Genomic DNA, 27,495 nt, shown 5'->3' with positions numbered 1-27,495 from the left:
ATTATTTTCTTATAGAAAGAGGTTTCTGTAAAGAATTCCCATTACAGTTGTTCTTAAATTTAAGGTGTATTAAAGTTAACTGATTTATTTCACATTTGGACTGAGGAAGATGACATGAACAATATTTTAAATACAAACATGTATGGCAATAAGAGATAAAGCTGAGGTTTCTCTCCTTGCAGCTGAAATGGGCAGTCTTTTGTATGAGTGGAGCACATGAGAAAATTGAAAGAGACAAAGAACATTTTTGCACTTTTATACGTTTGTCTGTCTGTTCTAATTTCCTCATTTACATAATGGTATTTTTCAATGTATAGTTGATAATATTTCGATATGCTTCCCAATGGTGTTATGTGAAGCTTATTCACATAAAGATCCCCTCATTTTTCAGCAGGCATGAAATCTTTCTGTTGCTAGTGTAAATCAGACAATGTAGCTACAGAGGCCAATTGAAAAAAAAAATCACTAGTAGCATATGTATTATTTGCCTGCAACTCATCTTAGAATCTACATACACGATTATGACATCAAAAGCAGATTTTGGAAAATCTAGGATCAAATATATCATTTTTGCACTTCCTCCCCTCCTCCTATCTTCCCTCAATACTTGTTTTTCAGATATATTCTGATATCCTAATTTAATCATCTCTTAGGAAAGGAAAGCTTCTGACAGTAACACTCATGGAAAGGAAAGCTTCTGACAGTAACACGCATGGATGTGTTTGTTCAAACAATTTTTCTCTTAAGTTCTCTCACCTCTGCTACTCTTTGCAGTTCTAAAATCATCTAAAATCATCTAAATCATCTAATATAAGTTAAAAGTTGGCCCCAAAGGGCAAATATTAACTTCAGTGCTAGAAGCAGAAACCTTCTAAACCAGTTTGTTAGAACACAGTCAGAGCACCGGTCATTAGTCTTGTGCAAATTATTAAGAGGACAATCAAAGAGAGCTGTTACTTATTTATTTAAGGAACATTTCTTGCAAACTCAAATAATTTCCAAGAGATGTCAAATTTTATACACAACTGGTTTATTTTACCAAAGCAAGTGATTGCTTTGAAAATGAAATAACCTGGAAGGATGAGCAGAGGTAAAAATAGAGATTTGACAAAGCTGAATAAAAAACAGTATAAAGTGATGGGTCTGCATCATCATTAAGTCCTAACACAGCAATAGCTTCTCATCAACTGAACGATTTATCCTCTCCAGGATCATGTTCCTATACTGACTGATGTGCAGCTGGCATAGATATTGGACATTTCTCAATACCCTGTGCTTGTGGAGGGACATGGGAATTGTAAACATAACATTGCTTTTTTCACGAATTTAAAGATTTCCCTTTCAACTACCACTGCTAAATGTGACTGGAGAGTGAATTTTGGAAGAAAAGCGTATCTTGTAGTATGAACATAGTGGATGCGAAGTGACTCCATCTGTTCCCATCAGCACCAACCAGCTAACATTCACAGATCAGAGCATATTTTGTAGGTTTATTTAAAAGACTGATAACTTAAAACTATTCTTTCTATCCTGAGGCAATACTTTGGGGGCTAGATACCCGTGCGCTGGTCCATGTTCTGCAGAAACAGAGAGATTTCTTACACAGAAAAAATTGCTTTCATTACAAAAGAGGAGACAGGCACCAGGATTAGTGGAGAATTTGTGCTGAAAGCTCTGCAGTTTGTGGAACACTGAATGAGTATTCACAGTGCATATTTGGTTTGTATGCAATGACTAACAGACAAGGAAAAATCCAAATCCTTAAGATATCAGTCAGGGGACTAAGTTCAACACCTTAAGAGGTGACATCGTCTAAGAGTAGACAGAATTTAAGAAAATATACCGTTTTTTCTTTCAAACTACAAAAGAAAAAAAAATCCAAATTCTCTAGCATAGGAAAGATTAGGCTTGCACGGGTCCTGACTGCAATTCATATTGCTGCCACAGCGTTTAGAACTGTGTTCTAGGAAAGAGGAGTAGAGGAGGTAATGCATTTAAAATGTGTGATCTAGGCATATAAAACCACAATCTAATGAATATCCATCTGGACAATATAATACTAGTGATTTGGGGTTTTTTGTTGTTGCTTTTTTTGTTTTTTTAAATTTGTTATGTATGTAGTGCATGAGTAAAACATTCTGTGCTGTTTCACTAGACTTTTCAAATGCCAAAAACATATCGAACATTTTGTTAAGCAATTCTTTAGAATTTCCATAATAAATTCTGGATATCCTATTAAAATCTTAGCACTCATCACTTTCTATGATTACTTGCTACTTTTTTCCAGTGAATAGAAGAAACTAGCAACTATGGAAAAGCTCAATTCTGACTCACATTCTGAACTCAATTGAATGGCATGTGCAATTCCACCACTGAAATCAGTATTTGTTTATCCTAACACTGGATTCTGCAGTGCAGGAAAGATACTAGCAATTATTATTAGCAATTAGCAATACTATTAGCAATATTAGAAAGTGCCCTAGTTTTAGCTGAGACAGTGTAAATAACACACCAAAGTTTGGTTGTTGCTGAGTGATGGGTGCACTCCTTGGGCTGGGTATGTTACAGCAGAAGAGCCAATGTCATTATGGCACAGCAACAGGGGGTGGAACTGGCTTGGATTGGCCAAGGGGATGTTTTATGCCACGTGACGTCATGCAGAAGGCTATAAAGCTGTGTGGAATTGGCTGGGGGATAGGAAGTTCTCGGTGATTAACTGTTCTGTACCCTCATAATGCAACACTGACTCAAAGGGAATTGCACATCTGTATGTGTTTGCACAAGGAGCATCTCCCTAAAGATTCAGGCTAACAGCTTCACAGAACAGGGGGGGACTGGTTTCGAACAACCAGAAGTAAAATTGTCCTGAGATAATACACAGTCCTTGGTAGCTGGCAGTACTTGATTTTGATTAAGAAAACTGTATGTTACAATTCAAGGAGATTACTTTTTTTTTTTTTTTTTAAATACCAAAGTAGTGTTATAAATCTTCAAGTTAAGTTGTAATCTAAAACAAAATCTAATTCAGAATCAGAGGTACAGATAAAACCTGTAGAGAACGAGAAATGGTTAAAGCTACACATGCAGTGATCGAGGTAAATGCTACTCATGGTTTTAAATACTCTTTAAGGGTATCTCTGAAAGTTGAATAATAACAGATTTCTGATTAGGAAGGTGAATTGCTAAATAATTTTAAGCAGTTAGAATCTTTGGGGTTAGCTTTGAAAGTTCCTCTGTCTTTGCCAACAGAAACTCAGACAGGGGTGTCCATTTTCTGTCACGGACAAGAAATGAAATCTCTGCTAACTCCGTCAAACCACAGAAACTGTTTTGCAGTTAGATGAGCACAAGGCCATCTAACCTCTCCCTCAGTTCTGGGATATCACTGAACATTCCCTGTCCATCCTCAGAACAGGCTGTCAAACTTGCTAAGATCCTCCACTGACAGGAAACCCACAACTATTCCTACTTCTTTCATTTCTGAATTTGACCATTTTAACTAGAATTGTTTTGCTTAATATACTTATTATAATAAATAATAAAATAGTTTAAAAAGCAAATTAAGCTGACTATCTTTTACTAAAACCAGGAAATGAAATTTCAGTTGGCCACAGCTCTTAGTAATACCCTTCCATATATTCCAAAACTGCTATCTTTCCATGTCTTTTTGACTTTATATTCATTCAGTCCTTTTTTCTTTCCACAGCCCAGAGATATTTTTTCACTTGTCATACTTATTGATTTATATTAAATATTGCCAGTATTTCTACAAAAAATGATAGCTAATAATTTTTTTCATATTTACCCACCTACCAATAAAAGTAAAACCTTTTTCCCAGTTAGTTCTTGATGACGTATACTCAGATTGTGAGTCCCTTTTGTCCACTAAGCCATACATTTCTCATTTCACTACTTGTGTATTTAATTTTTTCCAATCTAAGCACAATAATTTGTACTTGCATTTACTGTATTCTTTGGAATTTTAAATTATTTTCTACAAATCAGGAAAATTTTGTACTACAATCCTGAACTTGCCATCTTTCATCAGGTACCAGTCACATTACATTTTGATGTCATTCACAATCCCAGTATGTGTACTCTCTATTCTTTCAGACATACAGATATTAAAAATGTGGACTAGCAGCAAGTATGCAGCAGACTCCTGCAGATCCTGACTTGTACAGTTCTTTTGTTTTGACAGGAAGCAATCAACAACTACTCTCAGAACAATTTTTCAATCTGTTGTACAACTAGCTTTTAACAATTTTACTTGGACCATATTTCCTTACTTACCTTATGGCTCTCTGTGACAATCTTATATCAACACTTATAAAAGCCAAAATATATAAACACCTACTTATTCCCCATCATCAATTCAATCAATTACCCTGTCAAAGGAGATAATTATATTGGTTTGATGTGATCTGTTCTTAACAAATTCATGTTGGCTGTTTCCTATCACTTTATTGTACTCTAGGTGCTCACAAATTGGTACTTTGCTCTAGATACTTAGCATAACCTAAACAGGATAGAGTCCTCAGTTTCTGCTTTTTTCCCCATGATAGTCAGAACTGTCATAAAATGCTATGGAGCTATATTGCATCCTTATCTTCCACAATATTCAGTTTTTTACTGAAGCAGCACATGATACCTTCATACAGCAGAACTGCACATTGAGTTGGAGATTACCTTTCCTTTAAAGAGGTGTAGGAAAACAAAGTTTAAAAGAAAACAACAAACAGTGATTCCAGGATGAGGATCCTGCTCGACTTTCAGGAGAACATTACTTCAGCTTCAATTTAACACAAATAATTATTTCTGGCAAACATCTGGAAATACTTTTATAGATTATCATAATGGAATTCAAGACCTGTAAATACATCAAAATGCTGCCCAGCCTTCCTCTAAAAACAGGCTGAATTATCACTCAGGTATCTACTTTGTGCAAAAAAGTAAGAGAGACTCTCTTTGCAAGATTCGACCTGATTAGTAGATACTGACATTCCCTACATTAAAAAATGGTGAAAATTTGGTAAGTCGTGTTCCCCCCCCTCCCCCCCAAATCCTGGTAGTGATTAGTGAGTTTGTGTTTAGTGAGTTCTTGCATTAGCAGAGTATATACTCCAACATCTACCTGCAGGGAAACCCCTTGAATTGTCCTACTCAAGTTAGCTGGAATTTGTTTTCAGGATGCTTATAGCAGATATTTTATATTTATTCAAAAGCATGTATTTAACAGTCCTTCTCAACAAGGCAAAATAGCAATGAACAGATAGAAAAATCTAACAGGCAACACACACACTTCCTGCTAAGAACATACTTAAATGGTTTTCCCTTTACTGGATGCTTAATATAAAGGTAAAAGCAATACACAGATCTCCCTCAATGAAAAATAAATAAAAAATAATTAAATAGTCACTGCTTGAAACAGATTCCACTGAATCTACAACTGCTATTCCAGTGTTATGTTGTTTTTTTTTCTTCTCAGCACAGAGAAGCTTTGGTTACTTGCTCATTCCTCCCTTTCCTCATATGAGAAGATTTATTTGAAAAGAAATACCGAACACACAGCTGTCATGAAGATTTACAGATAACGCCTTTAGAAAGAAACTAAATGATTTTAGACTACTGTAGTGCCTTTCTCATTTTTCTCTGAAATGTAATTTTGATTCTGTGTAACCAGGAAAAAAGCTCTTTTGTACTGAAAGAAATCTGTATCAAAGGGGAGAAAATTCAGTATTCTCTACCAAAATGAAAAATTTCACAGACCAGTTTTATTGTAAACATTTCCATAATACTGTTGTGATGTAGGTAAATAGAATTTCTATTCATTGTTCTCTGATAAATTCTATCAACAGCACCTAAAAATATAGAGATGCATCTGTAGAACAGCCACAAACCCTTAGGTTTCTAAACGTAAAAGCTATTAATTTTTCTAAGTGTTTTAAATAATGTTCAGCGAAGTATGATTACAATGAAAGGTGCAGACATTCAGTAAATTAAAAGTTTTTCATAATACTAAGAAAAAATCTACAATGTGTGACTGCCATTCATATAATTTAACAACCAAAAATTGATAGCTAATAACTTTTTTTCCAGGGCAATCTTTTCTTTAAGTCTTCACGCTGAATCTGCACTTTTTTTTTCTACAAAAAAAAAAAAAACCTGTTGGTCATGCAGAGTTACTCAAGCAACTGACGTACTTAGCTCTGCCTATTCCACTCACATTGCAGAAAAAAAACAACAATTCTAAACCTGCAGTAACACTGACTATATATTATTTCTTGAAAAGTCTCAGCAGAGCACTTTGTGAATGTCAGTTGTAATAACTATACACACTGGAATGAGAAGAGAGAACCATAAAGACATCTGCAAATCTCTTCTGGGTGTTTAAGAGGGACAGATATCTTCCCACGTTAATCACTAGGCAATATTTAGAATTCTAGCCTCTCTATCCAACAGAAACACTGAGGATGCTTTAAAAATTTAGTTAGAACAAACTTCCTCTGAACAGCTCTGGCAAAGCAGAGTTCAAACCTCTTGGATTGAATGTGTGAAAAGACAACTAAATATCTGCTTCACAGCTATTTTTCCAGGATTTTTTTTTTTTACTGCAAATAGTCTAAATGAAGATATTTCTCCTGAAACTGTGTTTTGTTGTAGCTGTTGTTTTCTAGGTATTGTAGAGATCCCTGAAAATGGCCACTGCCTCTCTCCCCTCTCTACTTTGGAATCCTTTTTAAGAGAAGAACAGCATGAGGGCATACCAGTCCTCTGAGTCAGAAGTGTCAGTGTTCACTGACATTGCGTTTCCTTCTGCGTAGAAAATTGCTTATTTCATCTTCTTCTGGAAAATGCCTGCATCCTGTTGGCTGGAAAATGTTTTACTCCATTTATTAGTCTAAATTGTGTATCCGCTAGTGACTAAGTCAGCTTAATGACATGTTCAACCTCACTTTTGCCTGTATCTTTTTCAAACTAAGAAATGGTATTCCTTCTATGAAAGAAGATTTTGGTACCACTGAGGTGTTTGATGACTTTTGAGGATATATGCAATGTATGATTCAGCCTGACATGCTCTTTCCAAAGATGAAGCTGAAAACCATGAGCAATAAGCCAGGCTACTCAGTCTGCTACTCAGTAGCAGTCAGCTACTCCCAGTCAGTGGGATCTGCTGTGGTCCAGAAATCTCCAATATCCCTTAAAATTGCTGTTTGTGAGAGACCTATTGTGAATGGCTCAGTATTTGCAGTCATAATTCTAGCATTTGGCTTCTAAATGGAAGAGTGCAATCTGACTCTCCTATTTTTGTCTGTGAGAATTGCAACAGCTACAGATACTCTATTATTGTTTGCAATCCCTGTTTGAGACTACTGTCAATTTTGTAAGAGAAAGGTGAACATTCAGTCCGTGAACTAAAATATCTGGAGTCTTGAATGAAGGTTAAATATGGAATTCACACTGGTCTGAAAGTCATGACTGAGATCTTGTTAAAATTCTTTCTAAGCATTAAAAGCTGAGGGGATTGAAGAGAACTGCATTACTTTTGGGTAGTCAATTTGTTACAGAATGCTTCAAGGCTCAACTTAAATTTTTGACAAGTTTGTGGCTTTGATAAATAATTGATAAACTAAAAATGATTAACTGATCACAGAGATTTGCCTACAAAGAAAAAGCTGCACAAAAGAGCTCTTTCAATTCTTTTACAACTAGCATGAGGAAGGAGCCTTGTGAATATATTTGGATTGGACAATGCTTTAAATTCAAACATTTTTGTTTTGACAAATGTGAATTCCATATATAACAGGTAATAACTGAAAGACATTTGGAAGGGGAATATAAATTGCCACCAGCAATGCCCAGACATTAGAAGATTAGAATAGCAGAAGACAATATATTGCACCATGTCAGGTTGTTTCTGCACATACAGTGTTGCTGGAGAAGAAAATAAAGTAGTTAGAATGTTCTCTGTATATTAGAGACCATTTCCAATTCAGAGTGTTATATTTAATTGTTGGAGGAATGAGAGAAAGCAAGGTAGTAGCCAACAGACAAAAAATTACCTGCATCTATTATTATTGTTATTGCTATTAAGATCATACTGTCAAGACAGGAATACTAAGACACAATTCTGGCTGGAAAGGTCTTTGTAAGCATAGCAAATAGAAGGTAAAATCACAGGGGTGCACATCTGAATAACTTCTAATATTCTGAGGAAGAAAAGGCAACTACATCCAGGGCTGGTAGAAGAATTAGCACCCAGCAAATATTTCAGAGTTATTAGCAGTAATGGATCAATCAGTTTTCCTATTTTCAGCCCATGCAGCAAAACTGAAATTGATGAGCTCGCAGAGATATATCCGCAGGGAAAATCTGGCCTGGTGTATAAACACTATCAAATAATTGTGTTTATTTGAAGCATCCTACAGTCTTTTCATCTGCTGAACCACAAACTGAAATCATCACATTTCATTTAGGTTCAATTTATGCAAATTATGACACATCCAAGAAGATAAGTACATATTTCTAATCTGATACAAAATGATTGACTTACATCAGAATTAAATCTCAGCTGGCAAATGTTGCATGATATGATTTGCTTTCTTCGATGAGGAAGAGGGACCCCAAATGTATGATTTATTACAGCTTTCTGAATTGGGTCCATCTGTAAAGAAAGAATACAAGGAAATATAAAAGCTTTTGCTGTTTCATCATATTTTACATTAACTATATTTGTAAAACAGACACCATGTCATTCCAAATCATCTTCCATACTAAAGAAAATTATTTTTTAATAATATTTATTTTAAGTGTAGTTTTATGAAAAGGTAATGCAGAGAGGAACAAAGAAAAATGGAGTTAGATTATATTATAATGCATATCCTTAGTTCTGTTCTACATGCACCAGTCTCCCTTTGCTGACAAAATCTGAGTTGAAGACATTAAAAAAACTAATTCATCAACAGTATAACATATTTTTAAGCCATAGAAATGTTATCTAAATAAAATAAAAATATTCCATATAAAATTACTAAGAAAATGATCAATGGAACTGTGAAGGAATAGCAGGTAGAAATAATTCCCAAATAACTCAGTATTATGAAAAAAATACACACCAGGAACCAATAAATGATCCATTTCAAAAAAGGAAATTCTGTAAAGCCAATGAAAAATTCAAATTCTCCAAAGACATTTTCACAGCATTTTGGATCAAACTACATCTTCCAAATAAGTTCTGCTTTAAGGATGCAATTTGACTTTGATGAAAGGCATTATTCTGAAAAAGACCTCCATGAGAAAGCTGACCTGGCAGTATATGCAAGTCAGGGTTCTGTTAAAAAAAAAAAAAAAAAAAAAAAGACAATTTTGGAATTTTGGCAGATCTTCACTAAGTCTACTCAGAAAATTTTACTTTGATGAATGAGATCAGCTTCCCCAGATATATTGGCCAAAATAATTTGTCTTTTTTTCACAAGCCCTGCAGAACTATTTTTAAAATCTAATAAGAGCTTTACAGCAATTTTGTAAAGCCACTATTTTTTATCTTTGAAATTTTTTTATTTATTTTTTTTTTTTTAAATGAAGCAAATACAACTAACCAATTGTCTGGCAGTATCAGAAAGCTTAATTTGCATGTGCCTTCAGAACAAAACACCTTTTCTATATCCATGTTCCCATTATTCACTTTTTTGAGTCAGTTAGCAAAGGGCTATTCAATAAAGAATCACAGCTTTCTCTCGGAGTAATCAATGATTCATGGAAGCTGTAATGGTAGACAGTCATGGCCTTTATTGCAGTGAATCCAAAACAGCTCACTAGAGAAGCAGTGTGTCATCTGACAGCTGTTCAGAGTCAGATATGAAGTAGGTCATGGGCTTAAACTAATTACTGTTGATAAGAAATTCAGATCAAATAAAAAAATCAATTTAAACTGCAGAGTTTTATAAGAATAAAAATAATAGTAAAAAAAAATAAGTATGCCTCAGTAATACAACCAAAAACCAAGACAATAACTAAAATCAGAGAATACTGAGTTCTAGAACACTGACGTGCGGCTTAAGATAATGTGAGGACTTTCTGCTGAGAGCAGACCATGTGCTTAGAGCACTCATTTTACTTAGTAACCCAATCTTTAAAAAGCCTATGGTTCAAAAAACACTACTGCAGGGGCCCAAAAGACAAAAGTAAATAGACAGAAACAGCTTTTCTTTTTTTTCAACTGCTCCGTTATTTAAGAGGTGACTTCTTATACCAGTAGTACTATTACCTTCACCTTGGCATTTTCAACACTAAAACATAACCTGGTCTCAATCAACAGTATTTTACAGCTGCCAGAATTTCAAGAAAGTAAGCTTACATTTTTAAGAAATTTTTGCATTGTGTCTTTATAGGTATAAAACATAGGAGGAAACCTCAAGCTAAGATACATGATGAAATCAATATATGGCAGCAGCAGCACACTACACATTCTTTGATCCAGTGTATCTGCTTACTTTCACCTTCTTAACTGCAGTTCCACAATACTATTAGTTCAGCCTTAGGTTAACATGTTAAACTCTGACACACTATCTCACAAATGCTAAAAGACAGTTTATAAACATCTGACCTCTAATATCATAATTCCTCCTGAGCGCTCTAGGAGATCTCTGTTCAGTTACACTGAGGCCTAGATAACTTTAAACATTAACTTCTTAACTCAACTGGATCACCTTGTCCAGGAAGATATATGATTAGGTTCTGATTACGAGGAAGATGTAGCACCTTATGTTGTAACACAATTCTATCCTTTATCAAGTAATTTTCTATAGTGGTACCTGTCCGTCATTTCAAATACCTCATGTGTTGACAGGTAGCAATGTAACCTTATGGACTTTTTTTTTTTTTTTTTTAAATTATGTTTCTGTGGTATAAAATGAAGGTTTTGAACAAAATAGGTCCAAATTTTTTCTTGACCCAGCATGTTTGACCCAGTTTTAATCACTCATCTTTCTACAACTAAATTCCTTAGAGGTAATCCTTTCCTGCTATTCTTTTTCCATTGATGCATCGGTCTTTTGGTTCTATACGATAGAAAAGAAAAATATTCACCACATATTTTAAAGAATTATCTACTACTTAATGGAGGATGACTTATGTCAAGATGCCAGCAACAACAACCTACAGAAATGCCACACTGTCATTTAAAATTAGTCAACAAAACAGTATTTAAACATAGGTAGAATAAATATTACCATAGCTAATAAGCTGCAACAAATAAATCTACAGTTGGATTTAACTATGTTCACAGAAAGAATTCTGGGTTCAAATGAAATTGAATTTCTTGTGGAATTAATGCTCAGAGGTTGAGAACAAGACAACTTTTCAGAATTGGGGGGAAAAAAAGTGAATATGTAGGGTAGTTTTTTCTGTATTTATTTTGATCTTAAGAAAAAACGTGGAATTTCTTTCTTAATGTTCCACACATTTTCTCTAGTTTATCTACTGATACAGAAATCCATCTGCACAATTTCATTTCTCTTTCTAAAGATGCAGACTTCTAGATATACAGCTACATGGCCTTATTGTGAACTGGGTGATTTGTATTTGCAGCTCTATAAGAAGAAGTGTTCTGGACAGCCTCCAAGATGATTAAGGAAAGCTACTTCAAAAAAAGAAAAAAAAAAACCACAAAAACCTTCTCTGCCAATTGCTCTTTGATACTGCAGAGCAGAACTAACTTTCAAACAGAACAGACTCTAATAAAAGTTGGGGGAGAATACTGGAGTGCTATTTGACATTGTTATTTTTTTCCTGGAGAGCTCATTTGGGAAATACTACCAATACATAAATTTCAAATAAACATCCAAAAGCACCAGATAAGTTTTCAGAAGTTTTATGCAAGAAATTTGAGAAAAGTAAAAGGTGCATTATGATAAGCACTAAGATCTCAAAGACTCTGGAAGACAGAGAGGAGCCCTGCTGACGGTCAGAGGAACAAAAAGAAATAGCTGATTGTGAGGAAAATAGAGAGCAAGGATTTCATGGATGCATAAAGAGGGAAATAATATAATGTAACTGAGATAATCAGCATGTGTAGAGATACTTAGGAGAATCCACACAATGCCTTACTAAGTAAAATAGAACACAATTCTTACATGTAGTATATCATTTACTTTTCACTACATCATCTTCTGAACTTAACCCATTCTTAGGACTGCATGATTGTTGCATTTTTTAGTAGCAAACTGTTCAAATGCAAAACTGCCTCCTGCCTTATGATTTTGATATATTAGTAACTGCTTTTTTGTGTTTTACTAAAGTTACAGACATGTGGCTTAGTAGTTGACTAGCTATAGTATCTTCCCTCAGCCATGTAATGCCACTGTCATTTATAGCTGGAGGATATTTTCGTATGGAAGTGCTCTGGGCATAATTTGACTACTTCCCAATAACAACTGAGCACTTCTTTCTTCCCTCTGATCCCAGTAGCATTAAGTATAGAGATAATTTCCTTTACAGTTGTGCTGATCAATTATACCAATGTCACGCTGTTATATGACATCACTTTATATTATACTATTATATAATTTTTTTAATGAAGAAATTGATCGTTTGGAGATCTGCTTCAGATTCAGCCTTACACCACCCATATATAGCGCCTATATTATGCATACTGTTCAACTAAGTAGTGCCACCACGTTCTCCAGGACATGTTCAAGATTTACCACAGCCACACATATAGGGTGGACAAAGAATGTGCCATAGATCTTCTAGAATCAAACTTCCAGGAAGCATTTGACTCAGTGTCACACAGTACAGATGATTTTTCCATGTGCATCCATCTCAGATCTCCTGACAGTATTTCTTTATTGTACATATTAACAAAAAAACAACAAAAAAAAAAAAACAAAAAAACAAAAACAAAAACAAAAACAACCATGTAGCACACATTAAGTATATCTGATTCTTTCCATTTTAACTTACAATCTATATGATGCATTCTTAATATACTGGTATCCAAATCAGAAAGAGAACAGCTCAATTATTTGATCTTATGTATATTTGACATTCTGTATTTTCATAAGAATTGCAGCCTATCTTATTCTGACCATCACTTTACTCTGTGAATACTAATTTTATACTCTGACCATCACTTTACTCCGTGAATAATAATTTTATAAACGAACCAAAGATCACAACACAAAAAGAAGGATGGGAGCAGCTTAATGAAAATAATTAAGTACAAAAATGGATGTTCAACAATATTTTGGTATCATGAGAAAGTACAATAATATGATATCAAATGACTAAAATACTTGTTCTGGATGTTCTACCATGGATGGTTTATCCATTTGTAACTAATTTATTCAGTACTGTCTTACATGAATAATTATGTACTGAATTGGAATCAGCACTGCACATCTTACTGTCTACTATTTCCCCTCTTACCAATGTTAGAAGCAACCCGATGTTTTTGATGGATATAAAACAGAAATATTACTCAACCCAGTTAAATGTAAAATAATTCATGGAAATTACCTGCAGCATTTGTAATAATGTACAATATTTAAGAAAAGATATTTTCAAAAACAAACAAACAAATCCCTGTAAACGTTTCCCATTGTAACATGCCTATGTAATTTGAATAGTACTTCAGAACGAATTCCCAAAGACCGCTTTTTTATTCTCTTGTTGAAAGCTTTTAAGTGTCTAACCATTTTATTCTTTCTTATATGAAGCTATTTAATTGTAGCAGTTGTGTAGTCACCATTCTGATGCAAGTCTAGCACTTTTCTCCGGCTTTATTTTTTTTTTCTTTTCTTCTTGTGGACATTTTCACTTGGCAGTGAGGTGCTGAGGCAGCAACAGCATTTCTGGCATACTGCTTTAATATAGAGAAACCAGTCAGAGCAAAAGGATTTGCATTCACAGTGGTATTGTGCAGAAATACTGTAACCACATAGCAATTATGCAAATCTGTATACTCTAATAGTGGTTGTCAGTCAAAAGAGAAGAATTTGCATATGCTAAAGCTAGTGAGAAATAATCACACAGTGATTATGCTAATCAACCACTAAACAACATGTGAAGTACTGTCAAACTGGAACAAATCTCTGTATGTATGTGCTAAATACAGAAATATCCAGTAGTAAAAGAACATCAAAATTGTAGATCAAGCCCTTAAAAACAGGAAATACCTGAATTTAACATATTTAAGGATACACATTTTTAAAATATGATCACTTATTTTTTTCTGAAAGACTCTGTGTTTGTTCTGTTCACAAGATGGACAACATTCACTTAATGAGCAACTGTTCAATGTTTTGTTTTCTTGGAGTGGTTCAATGAATGGCCCTAGACATTTACTGCAGAGCTGAAATCCTGCTCTCATTGGGAATTATCAGTCTTTTCATTTGCACTCCTACAGTTTTTTTCAAGGACATGGGATTTGAGTACTTCACAAAGAAGTGAAGTACTAATGAAGAAATTTTGAAAATAAGTTGAAAGATGATATTTCCCAGAAATAAAGGACAAAACTGTGTTAAGTTCCAGTTATCCAATTTAGTAAATCTTATAGTACTTATTACTGTATTATTTTTCATATGTTCACCACACAGTTCCTCAACTCAGATTCATCTGGGGAGGTGCTACACAAGTCTAAATACAGCCTTATATGTTGGACTCAAAGACTCATCCAAGAAAATTTTGGATTAAGTGACTTCCCTTCCATCTCTCAGAACAATTCTCTGTGGTAGTATTCAACTGGCTTTCTGGCTGGAATAGCCTTTCTTTTTCTTCTGTCCCATCTCATCCAGATATTTTTCCAGTTTCTTTAACAAACAAATCAAGATTATAATAGATATTGGTATTCTGAATTACAAAACCATGATTGTTCCCAAGTGTTCTTCCAAAGGACGCACAAAATTCTACCAGGCCTAAAAAGTTCTCCCAAAAGAGAGAAAATGAAAGGGAACTAAACGTGGCATGTTTCTCATATTTCTCAATTATCCAGTGGACAATGCTCAATAGTATGATTGCAGCAAAAGAACAGACTAACATGAAATAGACCACCTTGAAATTGAGATAATAATTTGCAGCATTCCTGACAAACATTTTAAAAGTGGTAAGAAAAGATGGGGTAACTTGTTTCTTTCCAGTAGTTTACTAAAATGAGTACTGGCAGACTGTAAAAATATAATTAAAACCAAAACAGTTTCTTGAAACATGAAGAAAAATATTTTACACTCTCTAAAGATACAAATAAACATGAAAAACTATGGTTCACAAAAGCCATTTGTTTTCTAAGCCTCATCTAACAACAAAGCAAAAACAAGCTCATGAGAAAAAGAACACACACACAATAAAAAGCAAAAGGCATTTTCCCCTTTTGCGCTTAAGAAAAGAGCATGGAACAAAAGGTTGGCAGGCATAATGAGGTTACACAACAAATTCCCAATAGGATCATTCACATGTGAATGAATTTCAGAAAACTGGACCAAATGTTATAATTGGTATTTAATAATAGTGGGTCTTTCTAATCACAACAAAAACAAAAGCAAGATGTTTGCCAGACAAGAACTGGCAGAGAAGCATTTGATTCACTTCTACAAAATTGGGCCTTGAAAGAAGAAATTCCTCACAAGAGAGTCCAAAGCAACCCACTGCAAATAATTAGTTTTTTCAAAGTAGTGACTGTATAAAGATGTGTTTAAGGAGCGGAAAAAATACAAAGGTCACTAATGTCTCCTATTTATTTCCATGGGAATTACAACAGATACAAAGAGCACAATAACACTATTTGGTAGAGTGGATTTTCAGCTACAAAACACTATTTTTCAACATAGTCAGCACCATTAATATGCATTTTCATCAGCAATGAACAAGAATCTGCATGCCATACTCGTAAAAATATGCATGGTCATCCAGAACATAGCTTACAGTTCACTCTGCTGTTGCCACTGCTGAAAATTCACTAACCACTGCCTCACATCCACAGTTTGGTCTCCATAATCATTCAACAAGCATTGATGAATGTCAATGGGTGCCATTTTTTTTTCCACATGGAGGAATTCAATTCCACACCTTTGCATCATATGCATTTCCATGTCAGATGCCATTTTGTCAGATTGCCCCTCTGCCACCATCTGCTCCGTGGCTGCAAAAATGTAAAGGAATGTGAGCAGGAAGATTCAACCTCTACTGCCATACCACTGATATCTGCCTCTGATTTTGTAGGCCATAATAAAATAAGAGGCATTAGTTTTGGAGCAGCCCTCTTAATTCTGTAATCCTCTTAATTCTGTAATATGGTCTACTACAATTATTTAGACCGTTTCTAAAGTATATTATTTATTTATTTTTTTATCACGGTCATTCTAATGACCTCAAAAAAACCGTAAAGTCCCAAAAGACCCAAGTGATATTTCAAGCATAATTAAAATATTCTTCCAATTCTTTATTTTTGCAACATTTCAGATGATTTTAAAATCTATCCTTGTAAATTTTAGCACTAGGAGAAGTTGTAAATCCTAAGCCCTACTTATAGACCCATAGAATATGAGAATAAAAGGGACTCCAACACACTATTTCATTCGTATCTTACACCATACAAGCTAAAATTGTTATGGAGAGCAGGTCATTTTATCTTGGATTTTTGGAGAGAGGGAGAGTGTAGAGAAGTGATTAAATGTTGTCATGAAGTAATGGGTAAAACACAGCAATTGAATCTTGGACACAAAATTTGTTCAGATTCTCATTTTATAATTGTCTCAGAGAAAACAGTTCAACATTTCAGTTGAAACTGTTACCAAAGATGTTCTGCTTGCTTAGCTACTAAATCTCTGACAGATCTTTATTACAGAATAATTAGAAAATTTTTGAATTTCTCTCCTGTTTCTTATAATCGAATGTCAGCCCTCTCTCAAAATCTTGTAGGTGCATTTAACTTCAGGTGCAAGTGCAGAAAATTTTTTGGTATAGTTATTTAATCACCAGTGCTTTTATTTTTTCCACTTTTAGGTCAGTATTGAAAAGATTTCATAAAACACTCCAATTCCTTCTCTCAGAAGAAATATTCTGCTGTCTTTCTTCAGGAAATTCAAGCACACTAAATTTGTGACTCAAGACAATTTTATTTAAATTGTCAGTAATTGTCATCAATAAAGAAAAATACTTTTCTCCCAGTTTCTCACCTTGGAACTGCAGTGCTAGAGTGCTAAAGGTATATTCAGCTGCACATGTGATACAACTGAATATACCTTTATAAGCAGTAATGGTTCAGTATAAAAATAGCTGTAAGAATTGCTGTGCACTGCTTTATTCACAGCTCTTATATGTATCACTAAGAGCATTATATCTCCTTGCATGGAAAAAGATTTTGATTTTGCTCAGCTTGTAGGTTATGATCCACAGAAGAAATCACCAGCGTGCTTGATATTGTCAGCTCTAAGTCTTGCCTGAATTTTTGAAACAGGTTGAGAGATTGTTGTATGCTCAGGAAACTCACTTCCACTAAGAGAGAGAGAAAAATATGAAATAAATAGGAAAATGAAATATGTAGTAAATTATTTTAATATATTTGAAAGCTTATATAGCAATCAATGTATGACTTGCTGTTCTTCATAACTGCATACGTAAAACCATTAGACTTCAGTACTAAATTGGTCTCTGAGAAACATGAGAAGAATGTGGTCAGAAGGTCTGATTGTTTTCTGGCTTGCAGTTTAATAAGGTATTGGAAACTGTAAAATTAAGATCAGTTTGATTTCTGCTTCAGTCTCTGTAGGAAGAAACAGTAGACAAAGTCAGAAGAGTTTAGAACAAATAGAGATTATAATACTATTGAATCTACTCTCTGCCAATTGAAAAGTCTCATATTTTCTTAAAATAAATGATGGTACAAAATCAAAGTTATACTTCCTAGAGGTGAAAAGGACCAACTTATTCCTATATTAGGTATCCATACTGTAACTTTACTTTTCCAGTGATTCTCTACAAATCACCACTAAGGTTCATTCTGCCTACTGTTAGTTTTAATGACTGAATCACTAGTGCAATCCAGCACTAAACAGCTGTGGAGAATATAGTTATAGCTCATTCATTACTTGAAGTGCTTTAATTTCTTCCTAGCCATCTCTGAAATGTGATGCATTAAGTAAATCTCAGTATGTTTTTTTATTCATTTGGGACAAGATGAAATATTAGCAGTGTGCATTTCAATGCAATTTTAGCCTTAAATATTTATCTGAATGATATATCAAAATTAAAATTTAAATAAAATTATTGTGATGGCAATTATTCTGACTCTGACTTCTCAGATTTGTGTAGATCACACTAGAACTAAATGAAAGAAAGGAAGGAAAAACACTTGTTCATTGTGTGCATTCAGAAGTTTAGTTGAAACACTCAAGATATAGAGGATTAATATGACACTTATTCCATCTTTCCACAAATAAATACTAATATGTATACGAAGTCGAACATCATAGAAACATCACAGAATCATCACAGAATCACCTAAGTTAGAGAATATAGTTAAGAACATCAAGTCCAAATATCAATATGTGGAGATACTAGAGGCCTTCAGTTCAGTTTCTGGAACTCTTTCATTACTTTGCTCCCCTATGTTGTTGTAAAAGTACAATATAACAGTGAAAAATCCATTCATTTCACCATCATGACAGTTCACGACACAGTCTATTTTAATACTAGTGATTTGACTTGGACCTAGTTCACTTCTTTTCTATAAATTCTCTTAATAGTTACCAGACACTGATCTCTCAATGATTTTAGATCAAGTACACTCAAAATGGATGCTCTTATCTCAAAATCAACCCCAGCTACATCCATAGGTCCATACAGGTTGTGTAGGATCTTTAACACACAAGGTAGTCACAGCTGAGGACAGTAGTGCAAATTATAGTCTAGCTTATTAGAGGGACTGCGTCCACTGTGGATCGAAGCCCAAATGGGCAAAGAAGTGCTGTTGGGAATCAGACATAGAGGAAAACTGAAAAGATGAAACACCTATACACTGAGCTATTGTAGAGAAGTAGACTCTGTAATTCTTACATCTTGTTACAGTAGCCCCAACCAGAATACCGTATCCATAACAGTAACAACATAACTATAACATAATATGTATTGTGAATTCAACAGAGTGAAAAGAGTTTCATGTGTATTATGAACTTAAAATAGGGAGTCTCATCTAAGTATCTCACTTTACAAAGACCACTTACACAAAGGTAATTAACATATCAAAACTGAGTTATACTAGAACTTTTGGCAAATCCACTTGCACTTTAGACAATAGAAGTATAATTGATTCAAAATCATCTGTGTCTGGGGTATCTTACATAAACACCTACAGATGAAGACAATTTTATTGCCTGTGAACTGCCTAGTTGTTGCCTGAAAGTCAAGTATTTAATATGCATCTTCACTGCTAGTTTATCTTTTCAGAAAAGAAAATCCATTACACTGGTCCAGTTCTGGTTATTTTGAAGGATTCATTTTATAATGCATAATTTTATGCCCATAGATGGCTCGTTCTTGCTTTTATGTTAAAAGCCGTGCACCACAGATATCTACAACACAGAATAAGTAAGATCCTGACTAGATGGTAGGAACTGGGGAAAAATAAAGAGGAAAAAAAAAGGGAGAAACTAAAAGAGCAGTGCAAACCCCAAATGGTTTGTTTCTGTTTGCCTTGTTGGATACCTGCAGGGCTCTTTCAGCACTGAGATTGTTTTTATTTTCTACCCATTTAATTAACTATAATTATACAAATAACATCATCATTGAAAAAAATTGTCTTTTCCCCTGCTACTATAGAGCTCTTTTAGCTTTATAATGAAATAGTATTAGCAACAACCTCTATCCAGCAGCACTTATTTCTGTTTATCTTAACACACATAGAAAGAGTTGCAACCAAGATTTGATCTTGGACCTGTTTCAAAATTATATCAGATCTTAATACTTACATTAATGTACACATTCATGCCAAAATTAATCATTAGTGATGATCAGGATCTTAGTGACGTGCTTAAAAGGCCAAGAAATATTATCCTCCTATTACATACAGAAACTGAGAGCAAGCAATGGTTTAAGGTCACCATAGTAGTCTGTGCCTCAACATGGATTTAAACTCATCACTTCTTCCACTCACACCTTCCCAGAATAGAGCAACAAACTCCTTAGCAAACTCCTCACTACACATCATGAGGCTCTTGGTTCTTGTACTGAATTACAGTCTCACCTAATGGGAGCAAAGCTTTTACCTGGCAGCTCTTAAGAGCAGCTGCAAACACAAAAAGTTCTTGTATGGGATAGGATAACTAAAAAACATATTTCCTTCAGGAGCAACTGCAGACTTCAATGTTCTAAACTTCTAGTCTTCTTCTTTTCCTGTGTCCTTTTATAAATTTAGCAGTGTCTTCAGGCACTATTTAGAAAACTGTATTTATTGTAATCTCCTTGTAATTTTTGAAGCTGATTGCTTCTGCAATGGTTGTGCCCACAATCTGAAGAAAAGGAAGCCCAGAGATTCAAACACAAAATTAAAAACAATTGTGTTTTGGTCTGTTATAACAAAATGGACTTGTATCTGCTCAGATCCTTCCACAGATGAGAAATCCTTGCTCTGAAATAAGGCATCTATGCAATCATCCATTTGAACTAAACATTTTGAAGGTTTTCTTTTTTGTTCTTTCCTTCAAAAAATATTCCGTTCATACTCCACACGAGGAGAAGCAAAGGATACTCGCAGCACAAAGTACTGGCTGACCCTGAAAACCTGGGACTCATGCCGTGAACAATTCTTCAGAATCGTTGCCATTCAATGCTTACAAATGGCACTTCATATCACCTCTCAAGTACCTGCTTTTAGTTATCCATTCAGATGAATGATTATCACCAGTGCAAATGTTCGCTTTTTTTTTCTTTTCCTTTTTTTTTCTGTCACTTCTTGTTTTTCTTATTGTTAACCACAACTGGAATTCTAACATCTTAAGTAGATGTTAAGTAGAATTAAGAATTCTACTTAATTCTTAAGTAGAATTAAGATGTGGAATTCTAACATCTTATGCAGTTCTCAAGGTGGGGATTTGTAACATAACTTTTACACTGATAAAACAATACTACCTCTAACGAAGGGTTTTATTGTCTTTCCCTGACCAAAATCAGTAAAACAAATCAGAAAACTCCGCCTGGCAAAACCTTTTATGTTATCAGGCAGGTCACATTTCTCAACTGTTAATCATGAACTCTGCTAGAAAATGTCACTTTCTGGCTGTTGTCTGGAAGACATGTATTTCATCAAACCTGCTCCTGGATGAAGTTGGTATCTGAATTTGTATACTTGTTAGATCCCAAACAAGTCCAATTGGTTGTCATACTTTCACCAGTGCATTCATGATGTCTGTAACATTAATATCACAATCATCAGGCAGTAAGTTTCTAATCTCTGGAGCTTCCATAGAAATCAGATACGGCCCATTTGTTATTTTCTCAAAACTCTTTAAGAAGAATGAATATTTTGCTAACAGTGGTCAGTAAACATGCAAATATTTAGTAATTCCACCAGTCACAATAAAACATAGGACAAAATGCAATTAAAAAAATTTAAAAAAAATTTAAAAAGAAAAAAAATACACACAAAACCAACTACAATAACAAATACATACAGAAATCAGAAATGACTAGTACAAGGCAGAATTATTAAGAAAGGAAGTAAAATTGTTCTGTCAAAATTTTCAAAACTCTGTTGTTTACAATGATGTAAATATATAAGATCAAAGCTGCAACTTTAAAGTGGCACATTGTGAGTTCTGTTTCTAAAATTATACTTTTGCTGTCTAAGATTAATCAGGGTAGTTAATGAAGCAAAAAATTACATTTATAATCCAGTCTGAATGCAGCTGTACAGCAAGCTAAGATCTAAGTGCCATTAAGGTAAATGGAATTAATGGCCTGTCCCTGGCAATCTTTATATCTATCAGTTACTAATTAACATTCTTCTGTAAAGAGTAATTTATGAGGAAAAAACACATAGAGAAGCAATAACGTTAAAACTTGCAACATGCACTGTGGTCACAGAGTAGCTGTGCAGCTGTAATAGACAATATGTTGTGTTCTTTACAACAGAGAACAAGAAAGAACCAACTGGCACTGCACTAAGCAAAATCTTTTATGTTAAGTCATTTATTTTATATGACAGCAAATTATTACTACCGAGTATGAATTTCTGTGGGAAATGTTGACTTCGGCTAACAATGGAAGGACTGCAAAGAGGAAGCAATAAAATACCAATAGTTAAATTACATACTAAAAATAATGAACGCTGTGTTATCTTTGTAGATGATGTAGCACTTCCAACATACGAGTCCCAGATTGATTACTAATTTTATGCATTCAATACTTGCATTTGTTGCATAAAAGTATTTTTGTCAAGCCTTCACCACAACCTTAATTTGTCTCTCTTTTGTTTTCGGTTTTATGACATGAATAAAGGTGCACTATCATTTAAGGCACCTTTTAAAATCCTCCTTATCTTCTTGCCTGTACATCTGTGCACAGTCACTTCACAAGCCATGAACTAACAGTAGAAAATAAATCTGAGAGTGAACATTATAACTGCCCTTTTCTGGACACATTATGTGCCTCACTTCTTTTGGAGGAGAGAGAACAAGCAGAAACAGACAAATAAGTGATCTGTGGCATGAATCAAAATCAAACAGTGATTGTTGCCTCTGAAAAATACTCTCAATAAAGGCAATGGTAGCTAATTGTTCAGAAACATTATAAAAATATTTAGGTTTACTTACAGCATTAGAAAAAAAGGAAGACTAGGGAGAAAGTGGCTCCCCTACTGAGTGAGGTAGGTTCTGGTAACGGGGGATGCTGAGAAGGCAGAGATACTGAATGCCTTCTTTGCTTCTGTCTTCAGTGAAAAAGCTCTCCCTCGGGAATCCCAGACCCTGGAGGTTAGTGAGAGGGTCTGGGGAATAGAAGGCTTCCCTTTAGTCAGGGAACAGGCGGTCCAAGAGTGCCTAGGCAACACCAGTGTTCATAAATCCATGGGATGCATCCACGGGAGCTGAGGGAGCTGGCGGAGGTGATTGCTGAACTGATCTCTGTCATCTTTGAGAGGTCTTGGATAATGGGGGAGGTCTCTGAAGACTGGAGGTTAGCCAGCGTCACTCTGGTCTTCAAAAAGGGCAAGAAGGAAGATCTAGGTAATTACAGGGCAGTCAGCTTCACTTCTGTCCCTGAAAAGGTGATGGAACAGCTTGTGCTCGATGCCATCTCCAAACAACTGGAAGAAAAGGAGGTTATCAGGAGTAGTCAGCATGGGTTCACCAGGAAAAACCCTGGTGACCAATGCTTGACCAACCTGATAGCCTTCTATGATGTTGTCACTGGCTGGGTAGACGGGGAGAGAGCAGTGGATGTAATCTACCTTGATTTCAGCAAGGTGTCTGATACTGTTCTCACGACATCCTTATAACAAAGCTGAGGAAGTATGGGATAGATGAGTAGACAGTGAGGTGGGTTGAGAACTGGCTGACTGGCAGAGCACAGAGGGTTGTCGTTGGCGGTGCAGAGTCCGGTTGGAGACCTGTAACTAGCAGTATTCTTCAGAGGTCAGTGCTAGGTCCAGTCTTGTTCAACATCTTCATCAATGATCTTGATGAGGGGATAGCAGCCACCCTCAGCAAGTTTGCTGATGATACAAAGCTGGGGGGATTGGCTGACATGCCTAAAGGCTGTGCTGCCATTCAGCGAGACCTGGACAGGCTGGAGAACTGGGCAGTAAGAAACTAGATGAGGTTTAACAAAAGCAAGTATAGAGTCTTGCATCTGGGGAGGAATAATTGCATGCACCAGTACAGGTTGGGGGATGACCTGCTGGAGAGGAGCTCTGCGGAAAGGGACCTGGGTGTCCTGGTGGATGACAGGTTGGCCATGAGCCAGCAGTGTGCCCTTGTGGCCAAGAGGGCCAATGGCATTCTGGGGTGCATTAAAAAGAGTGTGTCCAGCAGGTCGAGGGAGGTGATCCTCCCCCTCTACTCTGCCCTGGTAAGGCCTCATCTGGAGTACTGTGTCCTGTTCTGGGCTCCCCAGTACAAAAAAGACAGGGATCTCTTGGAAAGAGACCAGCAGAGGGCCACAAAGATGGTGAAGGGCCTGGAGCATCTCCCCTGTGAAGAAAGGCTGAGTGAACTGGGTCTGTTCAGCCTTGAGAAAAGATGATTGAGAGGGGAATCTAATCCAGGTTTATAAATATCTGAGGTGTGGGGGCCATAGTGGTGGAAGCCAGTCTCTTTTCAGTGGTACGTGGAGACAGGACAAGGGGAAACGGACACAAGCTGCAGCGTAGGAAGTTCTGCACAAATGTGTGCAAGAACTTCTTTACGGTGAGGGTGATGGAGCACTGGAACAGGTTGCCCAGAGGGGTTGTGGAGTCTCCTTCTCTGGAGATATTCAAGACCCACCTGTACACCTACTTGTGCAACCTGATGTAGGGAACCTGCTTTGGCAGGGGGATTGGACTCGATGATCTCTGGAGGTCCCTTCCAACCCCTACAATTCTGTGATTCTGCGAATGCTAATCATTCAGAAACAAAAAGCCTGTTTAGATCATCCTTGGATCACTGATAACAGTGTTATCCCAAGACAACATAGAACAAGAATGATTTTAATCTCCCCAGTTCCTGCCCAAAAATGGTATATATCTGCCACATAATATATCACTACCAAAAATGGTAATAATGCTATTGCTGATGTTTATATGAGATTCATTAAATAAGAAGGCATTCCCTACATTTCATACTTATTTCTGACATCAGTCACAATGAATTTTGCTTCTAATAGAAAAGACAATTGACACTAATTGTCATTTATTACCTTCCAATTAAAGTTGTAAATAAAAATTTAGTATAGTAACACATTTTTTCAGACAGCCAGTAAGATGCCAACAATAAGAATATATAAAATTCCTAACTTACATGAATAGCTATTTTGCTCACACTGAAGATAATTAACAGATAAGACTTTTAATTAACTCACAAAGACTTAGCATAATTTAGCACAGAGAGAAAAAAAAGCCCCTGACCCCTTGTAAAATTAATCGCATTGCTATGAAAATATGTTTTAAATTGGTAAGAATTCTACTTGTTCTGACAGCACTGAAATTAAATTCTAATAACACTGTACTGTCAATATAATTTCCTCCCTTTGTCACTCCATCATGACCTCCCCCCAACACATACAGCATTATTTCTGGATAATAATAATTTTAAGCAGGAGTTCAGCAGAAGTTTTTTTAGAAAACAATAGTGATTTATAAATGTTAAGCTTGTATAGAAAAGAAGGAAAAGACTACAAACCCAGTACCAAAAAATACAACAGACTTCGTGAATTTACTGCTTTGGGAGGACAAAGACAACTTAAATAATCTCATTTTTCTGAGGGAATTTTGAATATGATAACAGATAAACTCTGTCAGAATGGATTCATCTGCAATGCAGTAAACATTGAAGGGTATGCAGAATATTCTCATTTCATTCAGAGGTGGATTTTGGTGGTATGACAGTAGAGGTTCAATCTTACAACTAATATTCCTTTACATTTTGTTGCCATGCAACAGATGGCAGCAGAGGGGCAATCTGACAAAATAGTCAGAAGTAAAGGTGTGGAACTGAATTCCTCCACACAGAAAAAATGGCACCCATTGGCATTCCTTGACCCTTGCTGAATATTTATGGAGACAAACAGTGGATGTGAATAGTGCATTTCACCACTGGCAATAGTGATGCGAAAGACGAGTTACATTCCAGGGAACCATGCAGATATTTACTAGCACAGCATGCATGCTCCTGTTCATTGTTGGCAAAAATCCTATCAAAAATGATGACTATTTTGAAAAATAGTGTTTTGTAGCTGAGAATTTGTATTACATAGTGCTATTATGCTCTTTGTATCTGTTGTAGTTTCCACGGAAATAAACATGAGGCATCACTTTCAGAGCAACCTACATGTCCATGTTAACAGCCAGTGTGGTTGTACATAGACAAAGTATGCCTGTGATCTCTCTCCCTAATTTCTTAAAAAGCAGATTCATAGCAGACAGGACTCAATTTTTTGACAGCTTACCTCTGGCCTACTGTAATACCTTCTGTCGTTACTCACTGACTAGGAACAGAGTTACAATTATCCCCAACATCCCCATAAATACATCTCTGAGAAGACAAGCACCTCACTTTCCTCCAAGTGGATGAGAATTGCCTGAACACAATGAATCTCATTTTTGCTGCTGCCGTTACACTATGCAGATCTTCAGAAATCACCTCCAGGTGTCCATTGACAGAAACTGATGAAGGAGCCTCGAACAGTTCTTTACAGCTGATAGACAGCCACATATAAGTGACAACAGATCAAAATTAATTTGATAGTGCTACTGTATCATTACTATATCAATAACTTCTACAAAAATCCGAGCAAAATTCTTCTACTGAGTTAAGAACATGAAGCCATCAAACTTTGGGCTCTGATAGGTTTGTTTCCCGACCCAGATTCCCTAAGAACAGTCAGCGTATTCAGCCATTACACATTACAAAGATAAGACCCTTGCCTCAATGAATAGTATAATAAAGTAGATGCATAACGGTAGTTTAAAGGTAAAATACAGTTTGATCAAAGTCCCATTTAAAACAGAACAAAGTTAAAATTATTCTTTTAAAATAATACTAATAATGAAAATATATTCTCATAGTAGGTGTGTTCCATCAAAAGTATTAAGTCTGAGACTCAGCTAGAATGACTAAGTGATGACACTCAAAATTCCAGTAATATATTGGAGTGGAAAAGGTGAAGTAATTCTTACAGAATTTACTGTCTATTTCTGAAAGAAAAAATGGACTGATAAATTACTTGATTGTTTTCACTATATCTATTCCTACTTTGCCTAACTATTCAACAAAGCCTAGTTTTAAAAAAGTCACATCACTTCTATTTGAGGCAAAAGCAATACTGAGATGTTACAGCTGATACAGAGGTAAAGTACTGTTATAACCAATACAGACTAAAGCAAATTTTTGCAGTCAAATGTTATCATACCTTACTTTAATGTCCACACCCACAAGAGTACTCGCAAATACACTACGAGTTTAAAATTCTGCTGATCTTTTAAAATTGAAAATGCAGCAAGCAAAATCTAGTTACATACAATATTACTACTTGAAAATCAGAAGAAAGTTTATACATCCAAACCATTATGTCATCCCCAAACTATGTACGAAAATTCACTACCTCAGAACAATGGAGATAATTAGCTACTATCAGCTGAAATAATAGGTGTTACAATTGAGAGTCTGACCTCATGATTAATTCAAGCATCTGACCTGATGGTTAACTTCATTTTTATGAAACACTGAAAAGAATGTTTCACGTTCTGCCAAGACTGGTGCCAAGACTAAATCTTCAATAAGCAGACACTACACAGTTCAGAAAAATTCA

The 27,495-nt window shown here is 35.4% G+C and overlaps 1 protein-coding gene across 3 annotated transcripts in view; it reads right to left on the bottom strand.

The window, feature by feature from the left end:
* ZNF385D (zinc finger protein 385D) overlaps positions 1-27,495 on the bottom strand; it is a 373,909-nt gene that overhangs the window by 80,264 nt on the left and 266,150 nt on the right. For all 3 annotated transcript variants that reach the window (XM_042889198.1, XM_042889199.1, XM_042889200.1), the window contains one exon: positions 8,555-8,665. In XM_042889198.1, the coding sequence (XP_042745132.1) occupies positions 8,555-8,665 (111 nt within the window). The remainder of the gene's footprint in view (positions 1-8,554; positions 8,666-27,495) is intronic.

This window comes from Lagopus leucura, unplaced genomic scaffold, assembly GCF_019238085.1.
Source record: "Lagopus leucura isolate 7727_CA_CO unplaced genomic scaffold, USGS_WTPT01 Super-Scaffold_100157, whole genome shotgun sequence".
In the NCBI taxonomy this organism is placed as follows: Eukaryota; Metazoa; Chordata; class Aves; order Galliformes; family Phasianidae; genus Lagopus; species Lagopus leucura.
The sequence above is the reverse complement of the archived record's forward strand: the minus strand, read 5'-3'. Positions and strand labels throughout refer to the sequence as shown.